General features: G+C 35.3%; 2 protein-coding genes across 2 annotated transcripts; one reads left to right on the top strand and one right to left on the bottom strand.

Annotated features, from left to right (window-relative positions):
- Positions 1-11,605: 11,605 nt before the first annotated feature.
- Positions 11,606-20,173, top strand: SiaT (Sialyltransferase). Its single transcript, XM_065365118.1, has 6 exons — positions 11,606-11,786; positions 11,868-12,254; positions 18,358-18,677; positions 19,201-19,400; positions 19,488-19,662; positions 19,864-20,173. The coding sequence occupies exons 2-6, from the start codon at positions 11,947-11,949 to the stop codon at positions 20,103-20,105; spliced, it is 1,245 nt and encodes a 414-aa protein (XP_065221190.1). The 5' UTR covers positions 11,606-11,786; positions 11,868-11,946; the 3' UTR covers positions 20,106-20,173.
- Rint1 (RAD50 interactor 1) lies at positions 19,727-26,237 on the bottom strand. The gene is made up of 13 exons (XM_065365116.1): positions 25,935-26,237; positions 25,612-25,847; positions 25,364-25,537; positions 25,137-25,271; positions 24,789-25,044; positions 24,492-24,717; positions 24,253-24,412; positions 24,016-24,181; positions 23,762-23,943; positions 23,505-23,670; positions 23,040-23,173; positions 22,736-22,927; positions 19,727-20,079 (listed from the first exon to the last, which is right to left on the bottom strand). Exons 1-12 carry the CDS (start codon positions 26,055-26,057, stop codon positions 22,780-22,782), a joined length of 2,106 nt encoding a protein of 701 aa, XP_065221188.1. The 5' UTR covers positions 26,058-26,237; the 3' UTR covers positions 19,727-20,079; positions 22,736-22,779.
- Positions 26,238-26,622: the final 385 nt, after the last annotated feature.

The raw sequence follows: 26,622 nt of genomic DNA, 5'->3' as shown, positions 1-26,622 counted from the left end.
ATTTTGTAATGAAGTAATGATGTATAGTGTATACTTGGGCCCAAAAGAAATTGTGCCTTAGACTGTGACCTGTGAGTCTGTATTGCAAATCTCATGTAATGAGTATCACTGATGGACCTTCCCTCGTCCATTTGTTGATCCCTTCCGAGGTGATGTGTATTTTTACACTCCTTTACAACACTCTGTGTTATCCCTTTCTCAATATTTTACCAGTTTTGTATAACTAACTAGAAGTAGATTATTTCAAGTGTACGTGTGATATTTACCAATAAACAGTGCATAAAAGAATAATCAAAAACGTTTTTATTTCTAAGGTATTTAAATATTTGTGTTAGTGTTTTGTAATTGTCTCTTTGCATCCGAAAAATAAGTACTGAGGCGGTAAGTCGCCGGGTAGTTGTGAAGCTATAGAAGCTATGAGAAGCTCAATTACCAGTATATGAGCTTATGTATATGGGTAATTAGCACTAGTGCAAAATATACCATTATAATCTGATGAAATAATACTCTTTAACTTTTAAACCATTCGGCACAAATCCCATAATCTGTTGTAAGAACCGTTTAAAAATCAATAAAAATTTCATAAAACAAAAAATTTACCGAAAAATAAGTGAAAAATTGTTCAAAAAATTTATTAAAAATATAATGAAAAACACTCCGAAAATCTTTCAATTCGCCTCATTCTTAAATAAACCCTTCAACTTGACGTTTTGACGAATTCAAACAATCGAAAAACCCGGCCTCATTTTCGCTTTCACCGCAATAGCCACACTTTTATAAACAAATTCATCCCTAAAACGCTCATTTCATCCGTTAAAGTAAATACACAAACCATTCCCTATCTACTGGTTTCGTTTTCCATACAGTTCGGTACGGTAAAGCAGCACATCAGATCTCGGGAGAATACAAATTTTCCATATTATATAGGTTCAAAGAGAAATTTTCCAGCATTTATTAAAAATTAATATTCTCGCCTTTACTCGCGGTATCGGTTCAATTTGAAACCGTATACTCGGTTCGTCTCCTCCACCTCGCCTCAGCTCCTATCGACTCGACAAACCATCTTATTTACTTGTAATCTAGTTCAGCAGCTTTTCTTATATAACGCTACACAAATCCGTATCTCTCTCCCTTATAGTACCCTTTTCCACGCTTTCTCTATAGTTAGGGTACGTACGTATTTTTCATCCAAAAAATTCCTCTATAATTTCGAGTACATACAAAGATACTATATAGAAAATACGCCGGCTAAATAGGGACAGGGGGGGGGAGATCGGAGACGATAAGGAGGCCATGTACACTAAAAATTATGCGTATATAAACACGCTGCGCGCGCATTTACGACCCCATTTCGGCTCGACTGAGCGAGTAAATTTTGTTAGCAATAAATTCGCATATATTCGACTCGTCAAAAATTCAACGCTTCTGTGCTCGTCTTGGGACTTGATAAAATACTCTTGTACGTTAGCGATGAGATGAAGAAAAATATCAAATTTTTGGCCCATGTTTTTCTCTGCCGCGTAAATTACTCAACTTGGGTCGTATACTGTGTGCGTATGTTGGACCCCGAGAGAGATTCTTTTCATACTTACGCGTATTAAATATTACGGCCATTGCAGTATTTTTCCGCCCAAATTAATTGCCTTAGTTTTAATGTAGTAGTACAAGCAGCATCCTACGTTAGAATTTATCTCGACGAGTAGGTACCTCTATAGTAGTAAATTAGCTCAGAGTTTCGAGTTTTCTTTTTCGCTTTTGTCCTTCCGTAGAACTGCACTCCCCACCTATTATTCGGACGAATTACAATTTTCGCCAAGTTTTTTCCAAGTTTTTTTCAAAGAGCGAGAAAAAAAAAGTTAATTAAACTTTTCAAGTAGAATGTTAATTCTATTGTTTAATATTTAATTTGGCGACGACGACGACGATGATGACGATGACGACAACGTGGTTTTTCTCGTTTAAAAATGAACGAACTTCTTCTTCGCGCTAATTTCTTCTTTTCGTATTTTTCTTCACTTTTGTATAGCGGTAACTTTTAGAGTGAGATTTTGAAAATTTTTTACATGCAAATCGAGAATCGAGTAAAGTGCTGGATATATTTTTTCAAAATTTTTAAAATTTCAGCTCGATTGTTTTTTTTTTTTTTGATGACAACACTGAAATAAACTCAATAGATGACATTGCAAATACCTTAGCTAGATCCTTTGCAAAAGCTTCTGCAACTGCCTCTTATAGCTCTGCTTTCCAAACACTAAAAACACAAATAGAATCCACCCCCTTAGACTTTTCATCTCAAAATCTAGAACCATACAACTCTCTTTTCTCTCTTGAAGAGCTAAATCATTGTCTAAACTACAACATTAAAGATTCATCCCCTGGACCTGATGAAATACACCCTCACATGTTAAAGTACCTTTCAGACACTGGAAAAGAAGATTTACTTCAGTTATATAACAAAATTTGGACTTCTGATTTCTTCCCAAAATTATGGAAAACTGCAACAATCATTCCAATATTAAAACCTGATAAAAGCCCAAATCTGGCATCTAGTTATCGCCCCATCTCCTTAACTTCAGTTCCTTGCAAAATACTCACTTGAAAAAATGGTTATTAAACCTCTTAATTGGTATATTAATTCCTCAAACTCTCTTAGCATTTATTAAAGTGGTTTCAGAAAGAAAAGATCTACCCTAGACCACCTCTTTAGTCTCCAAAAAGAAATTAGTTCGGCCTTCCAGAATAAAGAAAGTGTTCTTTCAGTCTTTTTTGATCTTGAAAAGGCATTTGATAAAGCCTGGCGTTATAAAATTCTCCAAAAATTACATTCCATTGGAATTAGAGGACATTTGGCTTACTTTATTCAGAATTTCTTAACAAACCGTACTTTTAGAGTGAGAGTTGACAATACATACTCAGAGTTTTTTGAAATTGAAAATGGAGTCCCCCAAGGTTCAGTTCTTAGCACAGTCTTATTTATACTTTTGATTGATGACATTTCCAATGTTGTTTCTAGACCCATTTCTCTGAGAATCTTTGCTGATGATATAAACATTTCCTTTCATTCAAATAATATTCAACTAGCTCTTCAAGTATAATCCAAGAAACCCTTGAAAAAATTGAATCATGGGCAGATTCAAACGGTCTAACCTTCTCTGAGTCAAAAACCCACTGTATACTTTTCACCAAAAAAAATAAGATTCCTCCAGATCTCATTCTCAACTTCAAAGGACACTCTTTAGAATTCAAAACCACAACTAAATTTCTTGGCTTAACTTTTGATAGAAAACTAAATTGGACTCCTCATTTTCTAAAAGTAAAATCAGATATCATGAAACGCCTAAATCTGTTGAAAATAATCAAAAACACCAAGGAGAATAAACCATCTCGCAAACTCCTACTTCACTTGTATAAATCTCTAATTCACAGTAAAATTGAGTATGGAAGCCCATGTTTTGCAAATATCTCAAATAAAACTTCAAATATCCTAAAAACAATTCAAAATTCAGCCCTAAGGATCTGTTTAGGAGCCCTCTATTCCTCTCCAATGGATAGCCTATATTGTGAAGCAGCAGAATTACCCCCAGATTTCAGAAGAACTCTCATAATAAACAAATTCATCTTAAATGCATCCACCAACCCTTCCCATCCACTCCAAAACTCAATTAACCCACCCAACCCCCAACATCTTGATCATATAGAAGAACCCATTTCTAATTTCATCACAATGTTGAATGATCTTCAAATCAATCCTAAAACTCTCATCCAAAAACCAATATTATACCCCCCTTGGCTTCTAAAACCTCCTCAAGTCAACCTACAGCTTATTAACTACCCAAAAAATAGCCACTCTCCATTAGTAATAAAACAGAACTATCTTGAACTCTTATCAGAATACAAAAAATTCAATCTTTGCTTTACAGATGTATCAAAAATACCAACACTTCACACAGGATACGCATACTCTATAAATGATAGAATTTCAAATTTTAAAATCCATAACTGTTCTTCAATCTACACTGCCAAACTCACAGCTATTTTCCACTGTCTCTGTGACATACTCACTTATGAATCAGAAAATAAGTCCTTCTTAATTCAAAGTGATTCCCTCAGCTCACTAACGTCTATCCAAAATCTTTTTTCCGATCACCTTCTAATTCAAAATATTCATAAAACTCTATTTGACTTACAAAATTCAAACTTCTTCATACAGTTTATGTATGTACCCAGCCACGTTGGAATCTTAGGAAATGAAATTGTAGATATTAATGCAAAATCTGCCACCATCCTTTCTCCCCTTATATTTATCACAGCTGACGACCTCAAATCTACCTTCACCCAAAGCACACTTAAGAAATGGCAAAACTTTTGGTCCCTCCAAACCACAAACAAGCTCTTTCAACATAAAAAATTAGTCCATCCTTGGAAAAACCTCTCCCACTTAAACAGACTTGAAGAAATCATTATAACCAGACTGAGAATTGGCCACACAAAAATCACACATAATCACCTCTATGAAAAGGCCCCAAAACCCACATGTCAATTCTGCCTGTCAGAACTTATATCTGTCCAACACTTACTATTTAACTGTACCTCCTTACATCAGCACAGACTGTCCCTACAAATAGATGAAAGATCCCTATTCATACCAGACGACCCTTCCGAAATTAAAAAATTCTTAGACCCAATTAAAAAACTTGACCTTACCAACTCGATTTAAATCTCATACGACGGGTGTAATAATCAAGTAATTACAAACACCCAAAATAAAAAATTTAAAAAAATTTAAAAAATAAAATATTGGAAAAACTGCAAGAAAATTCGGCTCAAACCGACATCCTCATTCCATATCAATTCGACCAGGGTTTCCAAGTCGAATCTTTCGATTTCTCTCAGATATTTTTCAACAACCCCCCCCCCCTTACATCACCCTAGCATTCAATACTTTCATTTGTGTGTTCAGTTCACGAAATGCTGCTGTTTGAGCAAGGTTTTGTGAAAATGCCGAATTCTGAAAATTCCAGAAATGTTGCCAAATACGACGGAAATGTTTTAAATTTCATGCTTGGTCGAAATTTCCTTATTTAACATCATAAGAAGGGTAAATTCCTATTTCTTTCTAAAAATGGGTACAAGGAGAGAATCGAGCTAGGCTCCGAAGTGGCCTGCTCTCGATCTAGTCATCTGAAATGGTACATTCGAATTTCGAACCCTCTGAGCACCTTGACATTTTTTTAAAGGATTCGGTTGATCTTCGTTCTTTCGCGAGAATTCGTTAAAATAATTCAACTGTTCTCTTTGAGAGCAGTTTAATTGGAAAATGAAAAATACTTTATATTTAGCATGACACCGTTTTATGTACTTACTACAGGGTGCTTAAAATATCAAGTATCTCTGTAGGGAATTTTTTTTCTCCTGAGATAAAAATTTAATCGACCTAGTAAACCATTTTCAAACATCTGAATGTCAGAAGAGGTAGATGGATTCTGCAATCTACACTAGAGCATGGTCTGTGTAGCCTTTATCAACATTCTACACCTATACCAATAGTATAGCATCACCTTAAAAATTCATAACTCGATTGCTCAAAAAATAAAGGCTAATCATCGATGACTGACGTCATTTACTCGAATGTGTACGATAAAAATGACGCTCGACAAATACGCTTGGACATTAATCGCAATAAATACCTTGAGAAGCCTACTTTCGGTTGTTTATACAGGCACATACCATCGAGTACCATCGGCCAGGTACGAAAATAACTCTTCATTTATTCAGTACATATTTACGACGAGTTATTTTTGGGTGCTGTGTATTCGCGTATTACGTAGGTAGGTAGGTAGGTACAGATAGTATCAAAAGACCTGCAAACATCGTATTTTTTTCGTCATCGTTGTCGTTGGATTTGTACACGTATAATGAAGTTTACTATTTACTCGTAGAAAATGATAATACGTAATTGTCGATGGTCATTCCGTTATTAATTCAGCCAAAAGAATCCGATTTTTCAAGTCAAGTTTTTGGATTTTTCTCAATTTTTTTTACAAGATATACCCACTTGGCAAATAAGAGAAAAACACCATGGATGATTAATTTTCGTGACATCTCGCGGTGCCCAACTTCCGGAGGGTATAACTGTAACTATTGATTCTACATATTTCGAAGCATTCTGTTTTTGAGACCTCAAAAAGGAAGGAAAGCCCCTGCCCCCCTACTTCTAGTCAAAGTTTGAAAACCAAGTGAAGAGTGTGACACATTAAATGAGATGTTTTTAAAGGTGTTGAACACGAATTATGATCTCGGTTTTTCGATTGGGCCCTATATAAATCCCTTCCCCCTCGCACCTCCTCAATTGGGTTAAAATTCAAATAAATACTCGTATACTAGGGTGGGCCGACTTTGAGTTTTTTTTTGGAAATTTGGTGAGGGGGTGCTAAAAAATTGTGGGGAGACCTCAAAAGACTGTAGGAAAAATTTAGTGCCCCAGACTTCACCCAGCACTTTGCAACCAGGGTTCAAAATTTTGATATTTTCAAAAAAATCAATATTTTTTGATTTTTTTTATGGTTATTGGTCCAATTATGCCAATTGAGTAGTAAAAAGCCATTTTCAATCGGTTTTTTCACTTTATTGGCGATTTTATCTCATCGCTTTTAAAGTAGGCAAAAACAGCTATTTTCAAGATATTTCGCGATTCGTTTTGATTTTTACAAATTTGTTATTCATTTGAAGTCTAGGATGCCTTTTGTCACTATATAGCTTGAAATGACCCCTCCCCTACCTACCTCCACCTCCAGAGATTCTCAATTAGTGCATAATTTTGTTCTAACATAGAATTTTCCATCCTCCGAATCGACTTTGTGGGATAATTTCGAGCCATTTCAACTTCTGAAGCCTCCAGTGAATTTTTGAATTTTTTAATCTTCGAAAAAAACACGATTAAAATCTGAATCTGAATGGGTAGAAATGAGACAAGACATTTATTTTTAAAGTGCTTACAACACAATAGATAATATTTTGGTTTTAAAAGCACTTAAACTATTTTTTGAAAAATTAAACTAGATGGAGTAAATTATCATTTTTGATTAATTTAATAATAGTACATATTAAAATTTAATTTATTATCAATGAATTTGTTTAAATCATCTTTTAGATTTTGAAGGTTTAAAAAGGTGCAAACAATCAAGTGGTTGTTACATATCTAAAATTACGTTACAATATTACATAAGTACAACATAAATTTACGAAAATACATATCAACCTATAATCTATAAATAGCCACGAAATTGGTAATGAGAGTTTACACCTTCCGAATTTTGTTATCATCATTATTATGACAATTTTTCCAAAATGAAAAATACCCCCCCCCCCTTTAGAGACTCTACAATTATTCAAAATCACCATCAATCGATTCAGGACGTTGAAAATGAAGCATAGGTACGCCAAATTTCAGTCTTCCTATCTGAAGTACCTCGATTTAATCAAATGATCGATGCATTCGATTTTCAAAGTGAAAAGATACTTTTGAATAATATACTCTGTTCAGAATCCAAGTAATGTAATTTCTGAAGATATTTTGGTGTTTCTTTTTGATTTTTCGTCAGTTTTATTGTGCTATTTCAGGTATGTACCATCAGAAATTCTATTTTAGATTTGTTCCCATTAGCTTTAAATACCCCTGCAAACATCTTCTTTAACAATATTCTGATTAAATTTTCGATTTTCTTCTCTCTTTACAGGTTAGTAGATGTTTTTTCTATCGAAATTGTGCGCTAATTGAGAATCTCTGCATGTGGAGGGAGGTAGGGGAGGGGCCATTTCAAGCTATATAGTGACAAAAGGCATCCTAGACTTCAAATGAATAACAAATTTGTAAAAATCAAAACGAATCGCGAAATATCTTGAAAATAGCTGTTTTTGCCTACTTTAAAAGCGAGATAAAATCGCCAATAAACTGAAAAACCCGATTAAGAATGGCTTTTTACTACTCAATAGGCATAATTGGACCAAATAACCATAAAAAAAAATCAAAAAATATATTTAAAAAAAAATCAATGAAAATTTCAAAATTTTGAACCCCGGTTGCAAAGTGCTGGGTGAAGTCTGGAGCCCCAAATTTTTCCTACAGTCTTTTGGGGTCTCCCCACAACTTTTTAGCACCCCCCCTCTCACCAAATTTCCAAAAAAGTCAAAGTGGGGCCACCCTATCGTATATTTGTCCATAATGCGATACGTCGATCGCTATGTTTCTAAAGATGTGAACGCAAATCTGACTTTTCCTTTTCGATTAGACCTCCTTGAGGCTTCCTTGAGGCCACCTTCGGCCTAATTTCATGACCTAATCCGATCAAACTATGGAAAAATCATTCAACCAAGCATGTCTTTACATCAAACGTTACGTTTTAAAGGCCATGAAACATGAAAATAACCTCTATTGTTCAATTTGATCAAGCACGTGAGCCCCCATCCGCAAAAATCTTGTGAATTTTATGAGAAAATGTCTACTTTTACATTTTACTCTCCCCCCCAAGACAAAATAAAAGTCAATGTGAACTTTTTTTTGAAAATTTCTGATTTTGTGTAAAAAAATGTCCAAATAACTCCTACATAATATGTATGTAGTAAAATAAATCCTCCAAAGAACGTGAGTCTCTCAATTTAGGAGGCTAGACCGGCAGACAGACAGCCTTGAGAAGCCAGACAAAGGGGTCAATGACTTTAAAAAGCCAGACAGACGTATAGATATGCGAAAGGTCAACGACCTTACGATGCCAGACAGGTAAACAGACAGCGCCTTAAGTTTACAGATAGACAGTTTAATGACCTCACCTCATAAACGCCAGGCAGGCATACAAACGACCTTTAGAAGCCAAACAGATGGGTCATTGACCTTAATAGGCCAAACAGGAAGACAGACGGCCTTCAGAAGCTAGACGGACGGGTCAATGACCTTGAACGGACGAACATATCACATTGGAAAGTCATATTACGGGTCAATGACTCAGGAAGCCAGGCGTACGACCTCGAAAAGCAAAACAGACGGGTCAATGATCTTAAGAAGTCAGACAGGAAGGCAGACGGTCTTCAGAAAGTAGACGAACGGGTCAATGACCTGGAGTGGCCAGAAAGGCACACATACGACCTTGAGACGCCAGACGGACGGGTCAATGACCTTAAACGGACAAACATGCTATATTAGAAAGTCATATCAACAGGTCAATGGCTTTAGGAAGCCAGGCGTACGACCTTGAAAAGCAAAACAGAGGGGTTAATGATCATAAGAGGTCAAACAGGAAGACAGACGGCCTTGAGAAGGTAGACGGACGGGTCAATGACCTTAGAGGCCAGAAAGGAAGACAGATAAGCGATAGACAACTTTCAGAAGTCAGCAAAAAATTTACAGGTTTCAATCTAAGTAAGTATGTACTTTTTGTTGTTGATAATTTCAGTTTTTTAAGGAACTGAAGAGGCATACAAAATATTTGTGTGGAGGACCACGAGGAGGGTGTTTTTTTTAATGGGGTCATTTTAAAGAATTCTAATTCTACACAAAAGATGGGAAATTTTCAGAAACTTTTTAGTGATTTTGGTCAAAAATTCTTACGAATTGTATGGACCTATCCAAAGTTGACAAAGTTGGAAAAAATCAAAAATTTAAACCGTATAAATTCTTTTTGAAAATTGCTGAATATTTCATCAGATTTCTTAATGAATAACCCCCACTTCCTTTTCATTAAAATATCCGGATGTTAGAACCTCAGTCCATTAAACCACTTCTTACAGAAGCCTTCATAGCCGAGAAAAATTTTCAAAATGAAATATGGGTGGTAAAATTCTCTTTAAAAATCGAAATCAGTCTTCTACTGTAAATGATTCATTTCTTAGGAAAAAATGATGATCCCCTTGTACAGTCCTCATCCCCCTGCCCCTCGCCCTAAAAATTGAAAAAATTAAAAATTAATCTATGCATTTTTTTGAAAATTTTTCGTTTCTGGTCAAAATCCTTGTAAATAACTCTCTTTAATGAAAGTTTTTCAAAATAAAAAAAAAAATGAAGTGCCTTTTTTAGTGAAAATGGGCCAAATCCCAGAATAAGAATGTAAAAACTTTAAAATTTCAACTTTTCCTATTTTTCCAATTTTTATTATTTTCTGCTAAAGGAGACTCAAGTTCGTGCCCTTCACCCTTCCCTTCCCTTCCCCTCCACCCCCAAAAAATTGAATACGTTTTTTGGTGGCTCAAGTTCCACTTTTTCATTGTGTGAGTGAGGGGGGGACTAAAAACTATTAAACAGAGTTTTCAAAAACGTAAAATATTGGATTTTTAGCTATTTTTTCTCAACTTCTGAATGACCACAATTTTCAGTTTTTTTTTCTTCATAAAAATCTATAATTTTGGGAGCGGGGGGGGGGGGGTGTTCACAGCTAAAGACAAGAGAAACTCTGATACACATCTGTTAATAAATTTATTCAAAATATTTGTAATTACTGTTGAGTATAAAATTGATAGGTATAGAAAAGGGGGAGGGGGTGAGAATTAACAAAACACGACTGGAATCAGCTCTTAGATATTTTTCATATTGAATGTGCTTGAAAACGAATGAAAAAATCTTTCAAAAAGGTACTTTTCATTAAAAAATTTGAAAAAAATATATCAAAAACGCCATGGCTTGAGGTCAACATTTTGGCGAAAAAGTCTAACCTGCAACACCTTTAGATTCGGGGTAGTAACAATTTTAAATTTTTTGAAGCTTTTTGGCAAGAAGTGAAAAAAATTGAAAAGGGAGAGGACAGGGGACGAAATTTTTTGGATTTTAAATTCTATTTACTTTTTGAATATTTCCAATCCAAAGTGGTCGGACCGGAAATCATTTATCATGGAAAATTCCAAATCCAACCGGAAACTTCTCGTGATCATTTCAAAATGAAAATAATCAACTTTTACACTCCTAAAAATTCATCCAACCGCTAAAATATAATTGAACCCCTTCACTAGAAGAGGAGTCCTTCGTGAGCTAACGATAAAACGCCTCTCCGGCAATAAAAAGGTCAAAAACCTCATTCCCCTTCCCTAGATCCACCTCACATGAGGTAAATTACCAAAATACGTAAAACAACGCTACCTAGTAATTACTCCTGAAGTAATAACAACCAAATGTACCATGTACCTTGCCATATAACACAGTAGCGAGAAAATTTCAAAAATTCATTCGAGTAACGCGTTAAAATATTAACGAAACCGTCTCTCGAAAACTCGTACACTTACAGGAAGGTAGGGTAAATGTAAATACCCATACCAACCACCTACATCTACTCGCTGGTGGAAAAACAATTGTAAAACCAAGTACAAGTAAACTCCATCAAAAGAGAGCGACGAGAGAGGTTGAGAAAAACAGAAAACAGAAAACAAAAAACAAAACAATAATAATAGCAGAATGCTTAAAACATACGGGTAACGGTGCAGCATTTTCCCACGATACATAGTAATAAGAATTGCTACAGCAGCGCGAATATCGATGAACTTTTCTCTACTCTCGCTGTGGATAGTGTTTTTCTCTCGACGACGACGGAAAATGCTGAAAATCCAGTACAATATTTTCTAGGTGCGTGCGTCGCGCGCATTCGCAGATTCTCAATTTCATTGATCACCGTGTTCGTTTCTCAGTTTCAGTGTACGAATATTTTCAATTATTCAGGTGAAAAAAAAAAGAAAGAAATCAAATCGTGCTCGAATGGATACGTTGTTAACGAATCGTCGTAATAAATATCGAACCAGGAATAAAATTTCGGGTAAGTTTCCATAATACGATTTTTACGATCGTTTTTTTGTATCATTTAACGACACGTCTTATGTACTTTTGTTCTTAATAGTGATAAGTTCGCGACGCTGGAAGGAGACTGGCAGCAAATAGTACAAATAAGGTAATGATAGGAGTGAATCTAGTCAGCCATGAGATCGGTAGCGTTTCCAGTATGTTTATTCCTGAACGTGATGCTGTTCGGTATGTGTGGCTACATGTACCTGCTTTGGCTGCAATATTGGCATCGTTTGTGGAATCAAAAACAGCAAGATCAGCAAGTCGAATACGATATGAGTGATTTTAGACGAAACGAGGTGGTGGTCGAGTATTTCGACGATCCTTCCATTCCGGCTATAGCTCATCATAAGTCTAAGAGAAGTGGCGGCGGCGAAGATAAGAAATCACCTTTGGCGTTTTTGCATCGTGATGCGTATTCTGGCGAGATTACATCGACGAGGTAAGTGTAAGTAGCATTTTCCAAGATGGAAGTGTTAACGAGTAAACAAAAGAAGCAGAGTATGAAATTAGAGCAGAAAATTTCAGCAAAGGGTCTGTTCTGTGATAGCCACAATTTACCATTATGATGCAAAATCCAGGGAAACCCCATTAAGTGAATTTTATACCCGGTGGAGTTATTTTTAATAGGAAATGTGCGTGTGGAATGAATACACCCACAACCTAATTCAATATTGCATATTCTCCAAAATGAATCTTCTGGGAATATTCGTAATCTTTGAAACTCAAACACATATTAAATTGAAGCTTTCGTTGTATGTATTATTTGTTGGATTTTCAAAAAAAAAATGATGATAATAATAATAATGAACGAATAAAAATTGTAGCGAGGTAACAAAAGCAACCTGAGAGTCGTTCTAATATTTTGCTCGGGAAAAAAATTGCAAACTCATTAAAAAGTATAGAAACTTCATGAAAAAGAAATCATCATTTTTCGAAAACGTAGCCCAGCAAAACTTGAAATCATATTTTTTATTTTAAAAAGAGAGCAAACGATGATCCCTTTGAATTTAGGCATAAAAAAGAAACAGTTTTTAGTATTTGGTTTTTTTTTTTTTTTTTTGAAAACATCAGAAAAATATTCTACAGGAAGGAGGAAAAATTACTCTGATTCCTCTTGTCTTGAGTGAAACTAATGCTCATGTTCAGCCCATTCCGATGCATAAAATTTTTTAATTTTTAGAAATTAGAAAATCAAAGTCAGAAAACAATTTTTGAATTTTTTATTGACTTTTCGAGCAGAAAAATTAGGAGAAAAATTTACATGATTCGTCAAGTCTTGCACTTTTTCAAATTTGGGAGGGGAGGGGAGGCGGTGGAAGGGAAAAGGAGATGCCAAGGAATTGAATTTGAAAGATAAATTTTAATATTGCAATTGAATGGTGCTTTTCAAGAAGGTCCTATCGACCGATAGGACCTTTTTGAGGAGTTCATGAAATTTGAATCTCTGACGTTTTCTACACAAGATGGTGCAAACCGCAGCGCTCCATGTGGTGTTGTTCACAAACAGCAGCTATATGAAGTTGGCTAGGAAACGCAACTGGAAAATGAGCGCATTACCTTCTTCTCCGAAACGGTTGATCACAACTATACCAGAAGGCACTCTTGAGTAGTAATTTTCAACGCAGAATTCAAATTTTGAGTCAATTTTGCCTCTCGACCCCAAGGGGGGGTGGTACCAAATGAAAATTTGGGGAAAATGTGAAAAAATCGAGTATAGTGTCGAAATCTTGATACTTTGGGTTAAAAACAACGATTTTTGAGTCAATTTACCTCGTAGCCCCCCAGGGGGGGTGGTATCAAATAAAAATGCGAAAAAATCGAGTATAGTGTCGAAATCTTGGTATATTTGGGCTGAAAACCCGATTTTCGAGCCAATTTTGTCCTTCGCACGCCAGGGAGGAAGGGGGTGGTACCAAATCGAAATTTGGGGAAAACAGTGAAAAAATCGAGTGCGCACTCACACATGCATGGCTAAAGTATGAGATGATACAGATTTTCGCAGGTTTCCGCAGGTAAATCGATCGCAGTTGTTTTACATACACTAAAATGCATAATTTTTCATATTCGTCGTTTTGGGGAATGCTGGCGGAAGAAACTTCTGCCCTACAGTATTAAAGATATTACATTAAAGTACTCAATTTTTTCACTTTTATCCTAAATTTTGATTAGGTACCACACCCCTCCCCCCGGAAGCCGAGGGACAAAACTGACTCGAAAATCGGGTTTTCAGCCCAAATGTACCAAGATTTCGACACTATACTCGATTTTTTCGCATTTTTATTTGGTACCACCCCCCCCCTGGGGGGCTACGAGGGAAATTGACTCAAAAATCGTTGTTTTTAACCCAATGTATCAAGATTTCGACACTATACTCGATTTTTTCACATTTTCCCCAAATTTTCATTTGGTACCACCCCCCTGGGGGGCTACGAGGGAAATTGACTCAAAAATCGTGGTTTTTAACTCAAAGTATCAAGATTTTGACACTATACTCGATTTTTTCACATTTTCCCCAAATTTTCATTTGGTACCACCCCCCCTGGGGGTCGAGGGGCAAAATTGACTCAAAATTTGAATTCTGCGTTGAAAATTACTACTCAAGAGTGACTATTTCATGTTTTTGGTGGGTTTGAGAAGGAATAAAATCGATTTTTAGGTGAATAACCGCAAGAAGGTCCTGTCGTTTCAAGAAGGTCCTATCGAGGTCTCTTTTGTAAAGCGCTCCCATGGAAATGTTGGTGGTGGAAAAAAAATTACTACGCAGGAAATAAATAGTGGAAAGATGCTTCTATTCAACAAAAAAAACCGGAGCTCGCTATATCATTTTAAACCAAAATGGCAAAACACTGAAATATAAAAATACGTTTTTCTCAAAACCAGTTTTTTGTCGATAGGACCTTCTTGAAAAGCACCATTCAATTCAGCGACCTCAAATCAGTGTTTTTTTTTCTTCAAAATTGAATGACTAGAGAGACAATGGTGGAGGGAGGGAGGTGAGTGGTTCGTATCCAAAAACTATGTAAATGCTCAAAATCAGAATTCTCGAAAGCAAAAAATAAACAATTTATAACTCATAATTTTACAAAATTTCGAAAAATTAACCATGTTTTCTGAATATTAGTTGCAAGGGGGAGGGGGAAGAGGAGGGTAAATCGAAAACATTGAGCTGTGATTTTCGAATCAAATGCCTCTTAATCAATAATAATTTACTTCAACTTCTTTTTTGATAAAAAAAAAAATGTTATCAAAATTTGCTGTCCTTGAGACCCCTTATGAAGAAGGTTGCGGGGGAGGGGGGAGGACGTGATAGAAAAATTGGGGTCATCATCCACAAAAAGCTCTCAAGCCTCAAACAATTCTAGTCGGGGGGGCCACATAAGGACCACTAGCACGCCCTGCAGGGGGAGTCCTAAGGAACATTTCTAGCCCTTGTCCTAAAAAAAAAAGTGGCCCTACTTACAAAATGGCGGCCATTTTGATTCACAGGTCAGCCGAAATCGCAGATTTTGCATTCCAACATAAGACTAGCCTTAACATTTTTTAAACCGTACAAAGGTAGATCGAAAGAGCTGGTGAAAATTTATCATCTTACAAAATTTCAAGTGCTTAAGCGCCTTTTTCGATTTTTGGCGAATTTTTGAAAATCAAATTTAGGCCAAAACTGAGAGAAAAAATCAAAATCTTACCAAATTGACCTAGAAAGCTGAAATTTGAGATATACCCTATTTTCGACCAGCCAAATCGATTGGAAACTGTTTCAAACTGTTTTGAGCAGTTCTGGAGCCTCCAGCAGATTTTTGAAACTCGAAATTCACACAAAATTTCATCAAATGGAGTTGGAAACCCGAAATGAATTCTGCAAACTAATTTCAATACACTATGAAGTCCACTGCAGATGAATTTCAAGTCGTTTTGGAGCCTCCAGCGATTTTTTGAAACTTACTGGAGCCTCCAGTAGACTTTTGAAACTTTAAATTTCTCCAACATTTCTTCAAATGGGGTTAGCAAGCCGGAAATTTACTCTGCAAACTAATTTCAATTCAATAATATGAAGTCGACTGCATGGTGGTTTCAAGTGGTTTAGAAGCTTCCAGCTACTTCTTGAATGTTCAACTTTCCTAAAAACGCCATGAAATCTTACTAAAAGTCACTGGAGGTTCCAAAATTACTTGAACCGAACTAAAGTCGTCTTCAAAGGGTGTTAAAATTAGTTTGCAGAATTAATTTTGGCTTTCCAACTCTTTTGATGAAATTTTGTGAGAATTTCGAGTTTCAAAAATCTGCTGGAGGCTCCAGAACTGCTTAAAACGGGTTGAAACAGTTTCCAATCGATTCGCCACGTAGAAAGTAGGGTATATCCCAAATTTCAGCTTTCTAGGTCAATTTGGTAAAATTTTGATTTTGTCTCACATTTTGGCCACAATTTGATTATTGAAAATTCACCAAAAATCGAAAAAGGCACTTTAGTACTTGAAATTTTGACAGGTGATGAATTTTTGCCTGCTCTTTCGATCTACCTTTGTACGGTTTAAAAAATTTTGTGCTAGTCCCATGTTGGATCGCAAAATCTGCGATTTCGGATGGCCACCATTTTGTAAGTAGGGCCATTTTTTTTTTGAGGACAAGGGCTAGAAATATTCCTTAGGACTCCCCCTTTAAGAAAAAAGTTACCCGGAGGATCGGCAGGGGGTGCTAGTGATCCTTATGCGGGCCCCCCGACTGACTATTCGCCAGACATAAATATCACGGAAAATTGACTACAGTTTGAATATTGGTTATAGGGAGGGGGAGGGGGGGGGGAAGACAGCAAAAATGAATGAAATATTTGAAGTCGGCGCCTCTGAATCAGAAGCTAATAATATGCTACTTCATTCTTGAATTTTTAAAAATTATTATGTACTTGAATTTTTTTAAAATCGAAATTGGGAGCCCAGGTGCCTTCAGGAGTGTTTTTTTGGTGGATGGGGGGGGGGAGCAAATTGAAAAAATAAGCAGATATTCAAACTAGGTGTCTCTAAATTGGGAGAGTAATTTGTAAGTAGACCAAATATTCATCAAGGTTGAAAGCTTCTGAGCTGGGAGGAGGGGAAATGGAGGGGGGAGGGGCTCGTTTTAAAAAAATAAGTGGAATTTCAAACTCAGGTATTCTCAAAATTGCACGAAAAATTATTTGTCACACGTTTTTGATTGCATTTGAGAAATGTTGAGAGCCCCCCTCCCCCCTTTCCCACTATCAGAATGCAAATGTAGAGATCTCATTTTTCAGACGATTTTTTTTTTTTTAATAAAGAGGAGTAAAAAATTGATCTTTGCTGCGATTTCTTCAGATTTCTATACAACAGCCTTTTAAAATTTACATTTGAACCATTCAAATCTTTAAAATTACAAATTTTGAATCAAATTTATGATTTATCCTTTTACATTTTCTCAAAGTTCATCTAGTTTTGAAATATCATGGTTTTGCAATAAATTGCAAATATGTGAAATCACGGGACTCTTCCTTTCTCTTTCAACCCCCTAAAAAATGAGGGTAGTTTAGATTTAGACTATCGAAGGGAAACTTGTATGAAAACAAAGTCCAACTAAGGAGGTATTCCAGTCGATAGCAAATTTTTTGAAGCAGGCTAAGCTAAAATCTAAAGAACATGCGAAAATACATTTCCCGCCAAAATTTCATCCCTCCAAAGGCGTTTTTTGACATCTGGTGAATTTTTAAAAATCAAAGGGTTAAAAATGCAAAAATATGAAAATTTTACCAAAGAGACATGGAAAGTTGAAATCCCGTATGATATTTTCGACCCCTACTGCCTTAATCAATTGGAGACGGTTTCGAACTATTTTGAGCCGTTCTGGAGCCTCCAGCAAATTTTAAAAAACTAAAATTCACACAAAATTTTACTTAATGTAATTAGAAAGCCAAAATTTACTTCGAACCCCAATTTCCAACATTCTGAGTCGATTGAAGATGTACAGTTTCAAGTCGTTCTGGAGCTTCCAGCCAAGTGCCACAAAAATTGTCGAAAATTTTTAACGCGATTGGTGCCGGTTAGTGGCTTCAAAATTGAAAATAAGCCACCGAAGGTTCCGAAATAGCTTGAAGCCCCCTCCAATCGGCTCAAATATGCTGAAATTAGAGTAATAATGTAAATTTTAGCTTTTCAACTTCACTGAGAAGAACATTGTGGAAATTTCAACTTTCAAAAATATGCTGGAGGCTCCAGAATGGTTTGAAACCATCTGCAATCGACTTGGCGAGTCGAAAATATGGCACAAACCAGATTTTCCTAGGTCAATTTGGTAAAATTCGGAATTTTTTCCCCATTTTGGCGTAATTTTCAAAAATTTACTAAAAATCAAAAAATGCACTTCAACACCTGAAATTTTAATTAAAGGTGTATTTTTACATGCTCTTTGGATTCAGCTTTGCCCGGTTCAAAAAAAAAGGCAACTGGAAAAAAACATTTTGTTTCAAAAATTGCACAAAAAACACCAAAATAAAAAAATTTCAACTTGACGTAAAACTAACGAATTATCATTCACAGATTACTGATGCTAAAAACAAAAACAGTAGCCAAGCTGCGTCAAACGGTGGTGGACGAAAGTAACAACATGAACATGGACCAAGTCAACCCTTACGGTGTCCAGCCTAGAAACACCCGAATTCTAAACGACAACATAGTATGCGACCTGAGAGAAAAACTGGAATACGTCAAGACGTTGAAGAAATCAGACATAGAAGGATCCAGTGCCCAAGATGCCATACCAGACACCGATTTATTCAGCGATCAAAATTACTACAATAATTGCGCAGTTGTTAGCAGCGCTGGTTCTTTGTACCATTCCAACATGGGTGATTTTATAGGTGAGTAGGAAAGCCAACTAAATTACAATTCGATCGCTCGTGAAAGCAATTAGAAATCTAGGTACCTATATCGATACAAACTTATTTCAAACTAAACACGTGGCAGGTTCAATAAGCAGCGAGTTATCGTGGGTTCGATTAATTACTTCATTATTAATTCATTTTTCAGCGTAATGTCCCTTCGGGAGGTCACTCACGTTCCATTTATAACCTTCCGTGAAATCTTTTCCCATACACTGGCTTTATTGCAACGTGGACGGGTAATTATTGAAAACAAAATCGCACAAAGTTTCACTCGTTAGAGTAGGTTTAATAACCCTGATTACGCAATCAGTTCTAAAACAAGGGAAAATACATTAAAAATACACGTCTGGGGAAACGAAAAGAGGTCGTTCGAGTCTGCATGAATATCACATAAGGCTAGTTTCATTTCCGAAAGAGACTAGAAATCGAAATTACATATTAAAGGAGTAATAATACAAATGGGAAATCTTTCAATTTCTTGGGTGCTTTTTTTTTGCAGATAGCCACGATCTCGTGTTACGTTTCAATAACGCACCAACCAAAGGCTACGAAACAGATGTGGGAAGTAAAACGACGATTAGAATACTCAATTCTCAAATATTAGCTAAATCGGAGTTTCATTTTTCAACTTCGCCATTGTACAGGAATATTAGTCTATTGGTATGGGATCCTTCTAACTACTCTTCTACATTACAACAGGTGAGCATTCTTCTCGAATTAATTTTTCTGTATTAAGTATTTTCAATTCGATTGTGGTTTGAAAACTCGAAAATATTTTCATTTTAGTGGTGGAACGATCCGGAACACAATTTCATCGAACCTTACGTACAATTCAGAAGGCAAAACGCACGTAGCAACTTTCACATCCTAGATCCTTCGGTTTTATGGTTACTTTGGGATTTCATACAGGGACACACGATGTCAAAAATTCGACCGAATCCGCCATCTTCCGGATTTCTAGGTATGTATACTTGTCTCAGAAGCCAACATTTCTGTCGAACCGAGAAAAAAATACGAAAAAAAAATTATAATAAATAATTATATTCAAAATATCAACAAAATTGATTCCTGATTCCCATAATGATAGAATGATTTGTATTCTCCTCGATGGAAGACGATTTTATGGGCACCCGATTAATCACGAAGTCCTGTCTGCTTCCAGGTATCGCTTTATTGCTCCCATATTGCGCCACAATCAACGTAATAGAATATGTACCGACTCAACGTGCGGTTCAAAGATGTCATTATTATTCTCCAAAGACGGACGCTTTATGTACGTATGGCGTATGGCACCCTTTAGCTGCTGAGAAGCTCATAGCTTTGGAAATGAACACAGCTCCAGACAATATCGTCTTTAATGACGGGTACATATCTATACCTGGTTACAATAAAGTTATTTGTTAGTTTAATATCGTTGTAGTTGGTTGTTTTTTAATTTTAAAATATTGTAATAAAATACGTTAAGTTTTGAATTCTTTTTTTTTGTTTTTTTTTTAGAAATTTTTTTTTATAAGATGAAAGAAACACACATCGAAATTAAAACTACGCAAGCTTCAAAATCGACACCCATCGTCCATCGTTCAATATTTGGATTTTAGGACAGTTCAAAAACAAACAAAAAATGAAATGAACTCGTCGTTTTTTCGACATTTTTGAGACACCAGTGAACTTTTAGAAAGAATTTTCAAGACCAACAAAACAATATTTCACTAAAAACCTAGTCAATTTTTCTCAGCCAACACAAAAACGAATTTGAGAAGATCGATCACTCCTTGTGATTGAAATCAAAAATTAAAAAAATCGATTCTAGAAATATAATTTTACTAGAATCAGAAACAAATCGATTTTTAGGGTTTGAGTAATCGATTTTCGATCATGATCAGTTTTCGATCGAAAAGTCATACTTTAGAGTCTAAGTAAATTGATTTTTCATTTTAAACAAGATCGATCATATTGGATCAAAAATTGCAAATAGATCGATTTTGGAATTCGATTAATCGATTTTTGATCAAGGGACTTCCATTGTGAAGAGGACATTTTTTACTCTCTTTTCAACAATTAAACAAATTTTCAAAATGAATAATCTAACCTTAAAAATCGATCAATCTAACCCTAAAAATCGATCAGTCGAACCCTAAAAATCGATTTATTGGCAATTTTGGATCCCGCACAATCGATCATGTTAGATAAAAGAAAAACCAAGTTTTAGCCTTGAAGAACGACTCATCAAAAATCGATTACAATCTAAAATCGAATCATCGATATCCAAAAATCGACTTATTCGCAATTTTTGATCACATTATTCGATCATGTTCGAAATAAAAAATCAGTTTTATCATTATTAAAAAGTATTTTTTGATCAAAAACCAATCATGAACAAAAATCGATTAATCGAACCCCAAAAATCGATTTTTTTGGCAATTTTGGATGCCATATCATCGACTATGTTGAAAATGAAAAATCAAGTTTTAGCTTTAAAAGAACGATTTTCAGAACAAAAATCGATCACGATCGAAAATCGAATCATCGAACCCCAAAAATCGACTTATTTGCGATTTTCGATCTATAATATAATCATGTTTGAATAAAATGAAAAATCGGTTTATTAGCCTTAAAAAAAAGCTACTTTCAAATCAATAATCGATCAATCGTCATTATTAAAAAGTATTTTTTGATCAAAAACCAATCATGAACAAAAATCGATTAATCGAACCCCAAAAATCGATTTTTTTTGGCAATTTTGGATGCCATATAATCGACTATGTTGAAAATGAAAAATCAAGTTTCAGCTTTAAAAGAACGATTTTCAGAACAAAAATCGATCACGATCGAAAATCGAATCATCGAACCCCAAAAATCGACTTATTTGCGATTTTCGATCTATAACATGTCATGTTTGAATAAAATGAAAAATCAGTTTATTAGCCTTAAAAAAACAACTTTCAAATCGATAATCGATCAATCGAACTCCTAAAATCGATTTATTCGAGATCTTCGACCTCATATGTTCGATCTTCTCTAAAGTGAAAAATGAACTTTTATTTATTCGAAAGTCCGTCTCTCGATCAAAAATTGGTCATAATCGAAAATCGATTTATCGAACGCCAAAAAATCGATCATTTTATCGATTATATTCAAATTTATCAAATGTTTTTCACTGTTTCGTTTCATTTTACTTTTTATTTGGCAAAAATTGACAAATATCACATTTTTCCTCCCAAAAAGCAATCTTTTGAAAATCGATTTTTCAATTTTCAATTTTGATCGTGAAAATTGATCGATTTTTTTCAAATTCTTCGCCATTTTTGTTTAGAATTTTTTTTGCCAAAATTTCATATTCTTTTTCAAAAATTGATGTGTTCGATCGAGCGATTTTTCATTATCGATTTTGATTTTAAGGAGACATCAATTCTTTCCAAAATGATCAGTTCATAATTTCGATCAAAATTTTAAAAAAATCAAAAAATGTCTCAAGTTAAATAAACATCAATTTGTTATTGTAATTTGAAGGGGCTGAGTTCGAATATTTTACTCATTTTTTCGATCTGACACTTCTGGACCTCCCTCTCTTTATTATTTCAAACATTGTCAAAATCCCTTCCCTCCCCCCCTCCAAAAAAATAAATAAATATAATGAAATTTAATACGGTATTTGTCTGGTTTTTGAGGGAGTTGAGTTCAAATTATCAACTTATTTAGTAATTTCTTCAAGTACATATATGACCTTTTCTCCCGCAACCCCCCCCCCCAAGCCTCTAATTTTGAAAAAAAAAGTTACAAAAATGCGATGATGTCGATTTCTATAAATTTAAATATTTTCAAGATACATCGAAAAAAAAAACAAAAAAAGTTGTAAAAAATATGACATGATCTGTTGATTCAAAAAGAGAGAAACAAAGGTCATTTTTAGATCGAAAATTCACTCAATTTTTAAACTTTACGGTCCGAAATGGGTATGAATCAATACGTCACATCAGATAATGATAATGACCTTTCCAAACTTATTTTAATCAAGCAGCCCGTTATCAACTCACCATAATTATAACCCAGTGAACGAGCCCACAGCACAAGTCCCAGTTTAATCCATGGATGAAACCAATTTACGGTCCAATTTGCGATCAAGAATCGCTCTAACTTGAGATGGACTCAAAGCGAATACATCAAAAGGTATATTGTGTTCGGTTACGTCTGATTCGGCACATAATAAATCGCAAGCTTCGATCAAACTGTTAGAAATGAAACGAGGTCGATTATTTTCGATAATAAGTACGTCAATGAGCTAATAAATAGCGTTTGTACAGAAGCAGAAAGCTAGATATAGGCAATAGGTATACTGACGGTTTAAAGTAGGCTTCCGGTTTGGGGGTGAGTTGAGCAAATAGAGGTAATATGTTGCGTTTCACATCGAATCGTAGTTGTTGGGCACCTCCTTTGTTGAACATGTTTACCAATATGACGTCATCGATGATCAACTGTAAGTTTTCATTCGTCAAGTGTTATAAGTACGCATTTCATTGATATTTCGATATAAAATTTACAATACATTTCTATTCGTAATTTGTCCCAAGCCCAAGGATGAATATTTTAGGAGTATCGCCCAAAATAATAATGGGAAAGAGGGAAGATTATCAAGCACATTGGGAAAAAAATCAAATATTATCATAAGGCTCCCAAATGTTGAAAAATACTGCCAATAAAATATACGAATTTTGATATTTCGATTGACGAACAACTTGATAGAGAACATCGATCGAGTAGAACGATAAATAAACGTTTAATCAAGTATACGAATTTTTCACTCACTTTGCACAGCTGCGAAGCAACAAAACGCCAACATTTTTTAAATATAGCCGGAGCGATGACATTTCCCATCTGGTGTAATTTACCGGTAAGTGTTTGAAACATAGCACAGCCCGATATGGTAAGACTAAGTTCGGTATCCGGATTCATAATCGGCATAATATTCCATCTAATAAAACACGAAACCGATTCAAGTAAAATTCTAGAATTATTCGAGAAACTCTGACGAATTGAAACCATGGCCGGTCACTGATCCTTACCTATCCTTTCTATAAGGTCGACTTCTAGCACTAACTTCTAAAGTAACCGACGTACAGATCTCTCTGATTAGTTCTTCGCCGAAGTGATTCATTAAAGCGAGAATTTCAGTGAATACTGAAGCATCGATTAAATCTTCATCGGCAGTGGTTTGCATTTTGAAATGATGCAATAGAATAAAATGCTAGAAAAACACAAGAGGAAATTAGTAGCAAAATTATTGGATCTGGTTCCGGTTCTGGTTCGGTGTACTTACAGTATTCGTACTCCATTCCATAAGCACAGAGCTCAAATAATGTATCGTGTTTAAAATAGCTGGCAAGTCGGAGCTCAATACGTCTGTATAATCGTCACGTTTCAATTGAACCAAACGTAAGCGAAACTCATCAATTAGGTCAAGTTGTAGATCCAGAAACTGCATCCTATTGACAAAAGAATTCTACCATAAATAATTAAATTCAGGAAAAAACACATTTTGCAATTTTATCACTACCTGTGGCCAGGTTGAGGCAGAGGAGAATACCGATCTGTAATCGTGCTCAAAAGAATCACAAATTTATCAGCACATTCGGTCACTTTACAATTTTCATCTTCGGTAACGATCGTCCAAGCTGTTGGACTGTTCAACATATCGTCCATTCTTTTTTCAGCACCTATCCAAGTTACAAAATCAAATCAACGTAATGGATTCGAAATACACAGGAAATAAATTCCCTTCACTGTTCAACTTACATTTACGTTCCATATTGATCCATTTTACAAAAACTTGAGCCTGAGTTAACACCGATAATACAGAAGCTCTGGACACAGGATAGCTGTAATTTTCAGTCAACTCTCGATGAAATCCTAAAGTTTCGTCTAACGTGTGTGTAAACAAAGCGTCGTCGTATTGCAAATGCATCATATCCGAATGCAACTTCTCAGTGACCAGTTTAATCAAACCATTGGTAAATTCCACCTACGAACAAAAGTCTAGAATCAGTTCCTCTGAACTCGTAACTCAAACTAAACGTAGATCGTTCAAGATACCTTGACAGAGTTAGTGAATCCTCGGTAAACCGGTTGCACCCATTCCATGAAAAATATCTCGTGATCTTTAATCCACGTGAGTATTTGTGAAAACATCCATTCCGGTTTGTCTGGCCGGTTGGTTTCTTTATTGCCGCAGAAATGGAACAGAAATCGTTTACGTAACGGTTCCAGTAGAAGCGAAACTGGCATCGATGGAGTTGGGAAATCGATCAGTAACGAAGACGTGACAGTTGGTTTCGGTCTCATTTCTTCTCTGAAATATCATTTCATTTCATTTCCATTTTTAATAAGATGATAAATAATAGGTAATAATTAATATGTAATAATATTCTGTAAAACACTTACGGTAACTCGGATTCTAAAAGAAATCTAGTCAGTTGTTGAAACTTGGATTTCAGATCTTCGCTAGGGTAACTCGGTAGTGATTTGTTTCGAATAACGAACGGCCAATTCATAGATTTCAACAATTGTTCGTATTCACTGAAACGCATCAATCATCAAATTAATTCAAATCGATCGAACAAATCAGCGTACGAACTTCAGATTAATAAAATAATACAGCAAACACTTACATAGTGAGTTTCTGTCTGATTAACTTATGCCAATAAGTCACCATTTCTTTCAAGTAAGCTAATAAATGAACACATTCCGAACTCGATATGGCTCGAACTAAAGCGTACAATTGACCATATAACGTAACACATTTACTCCAATTTGCTTCGGAATACGATTTCTTCATCTCGTTGCTGTGAAACCGTAGAACATTATTATAGAAATCAAACGAATTTTGACTTAATTCGATTTGTATCAGAATACTTACGAGGTAGTTTCGATGAATCTGAGCGTTTTGAAATACTGCAAACATTTACTATACTCTTGTTTCTTCGATGCAAACACCTGTAGCTTCTTGAAGGCATTCTCAACTTCTCCGGCATCGTATATCTCTAGTGAATTTTCCAACTCGTTGATAAAATACGAGATGTTCTCGCGTACGTCGTCGATTTCAGCCAACGAATTCGTTATTTTAGCTGGTACTTCGGTTTTAATCGAGTTCAACTGCAAGTAACACAGTGATTTAAAAATCTGGTTTCAACGGAGTCGAAATATACAATGCAGAATACAACAATATTTGAAGAATATTACCTTGGATTCGAGTTCTTCTTTTTCCTTGGATAGTATTTTGTAGAATTCGACGCATTTTGAGATCTGTTTGCGATCGTCGCCGATGAAATCATCGATACGGTGGTAGATTTTATCCATGTCCATTGTGGCAAGTACGATGTTTTACTTCACCAAAGATAAGAGAACTGATGATTAATTCCTTCAGATGACGTAATCCATTGAAAAAGCAATCTATTTAGGCCATTTTGATGAAGAAAATAATTGAAAAAATAACTAGTTGTCAAATTCGTCATCGAATTCCTACGTTATCAAAACTCAAGAAATTGAAAACAGCAAAACAAAAACAGCTGGTAGAGAATGTCACAGATCAAAACATGAAAGTGGAAACGTTCGGTTTCGCTATTTTAACAAATTGAACGGGAGTAATTTGGTGAGGAGGTGCGTGTTAGGCCTATTTTACACCATTTTATTAACTTTTTTAATGTGGATTTATTTGTGAATTCAAATTTTTGATTTTTTTAATATTAAAATTTTCCAATTTTCGAGTTTTGAGTTGAACTGGAACTGGTTGAGTTGAATCCGGTTAAAACCACAATGAACGTATTGATGACCATTCAAAATTTCAGCGCCATAGGTACTTATTCATTCTGAATTTCTGACATTTCTTTTCACCAATTTTTTTTGCGGTACCTACCTATCGTATGTGTCC

Source organism: Planococcus citri, chromosome 5, assembly GCF_950023065.1.
Source record: "Planococcus citri chromosome 5, ihPlaCitr1.1, whole genome shotgun sequence".
NCBI classification, from domain to species: Eukaryota; Metazoa; Arthropoda; class Insecta; order Hemiptera; family Pseudococcidae; genus Planococcus; species Planococcus citri.
Note: the sequence above shows the minus strand (reverse complement) of the source record. Positions and strands in the feature narration are given on the sequence as shown.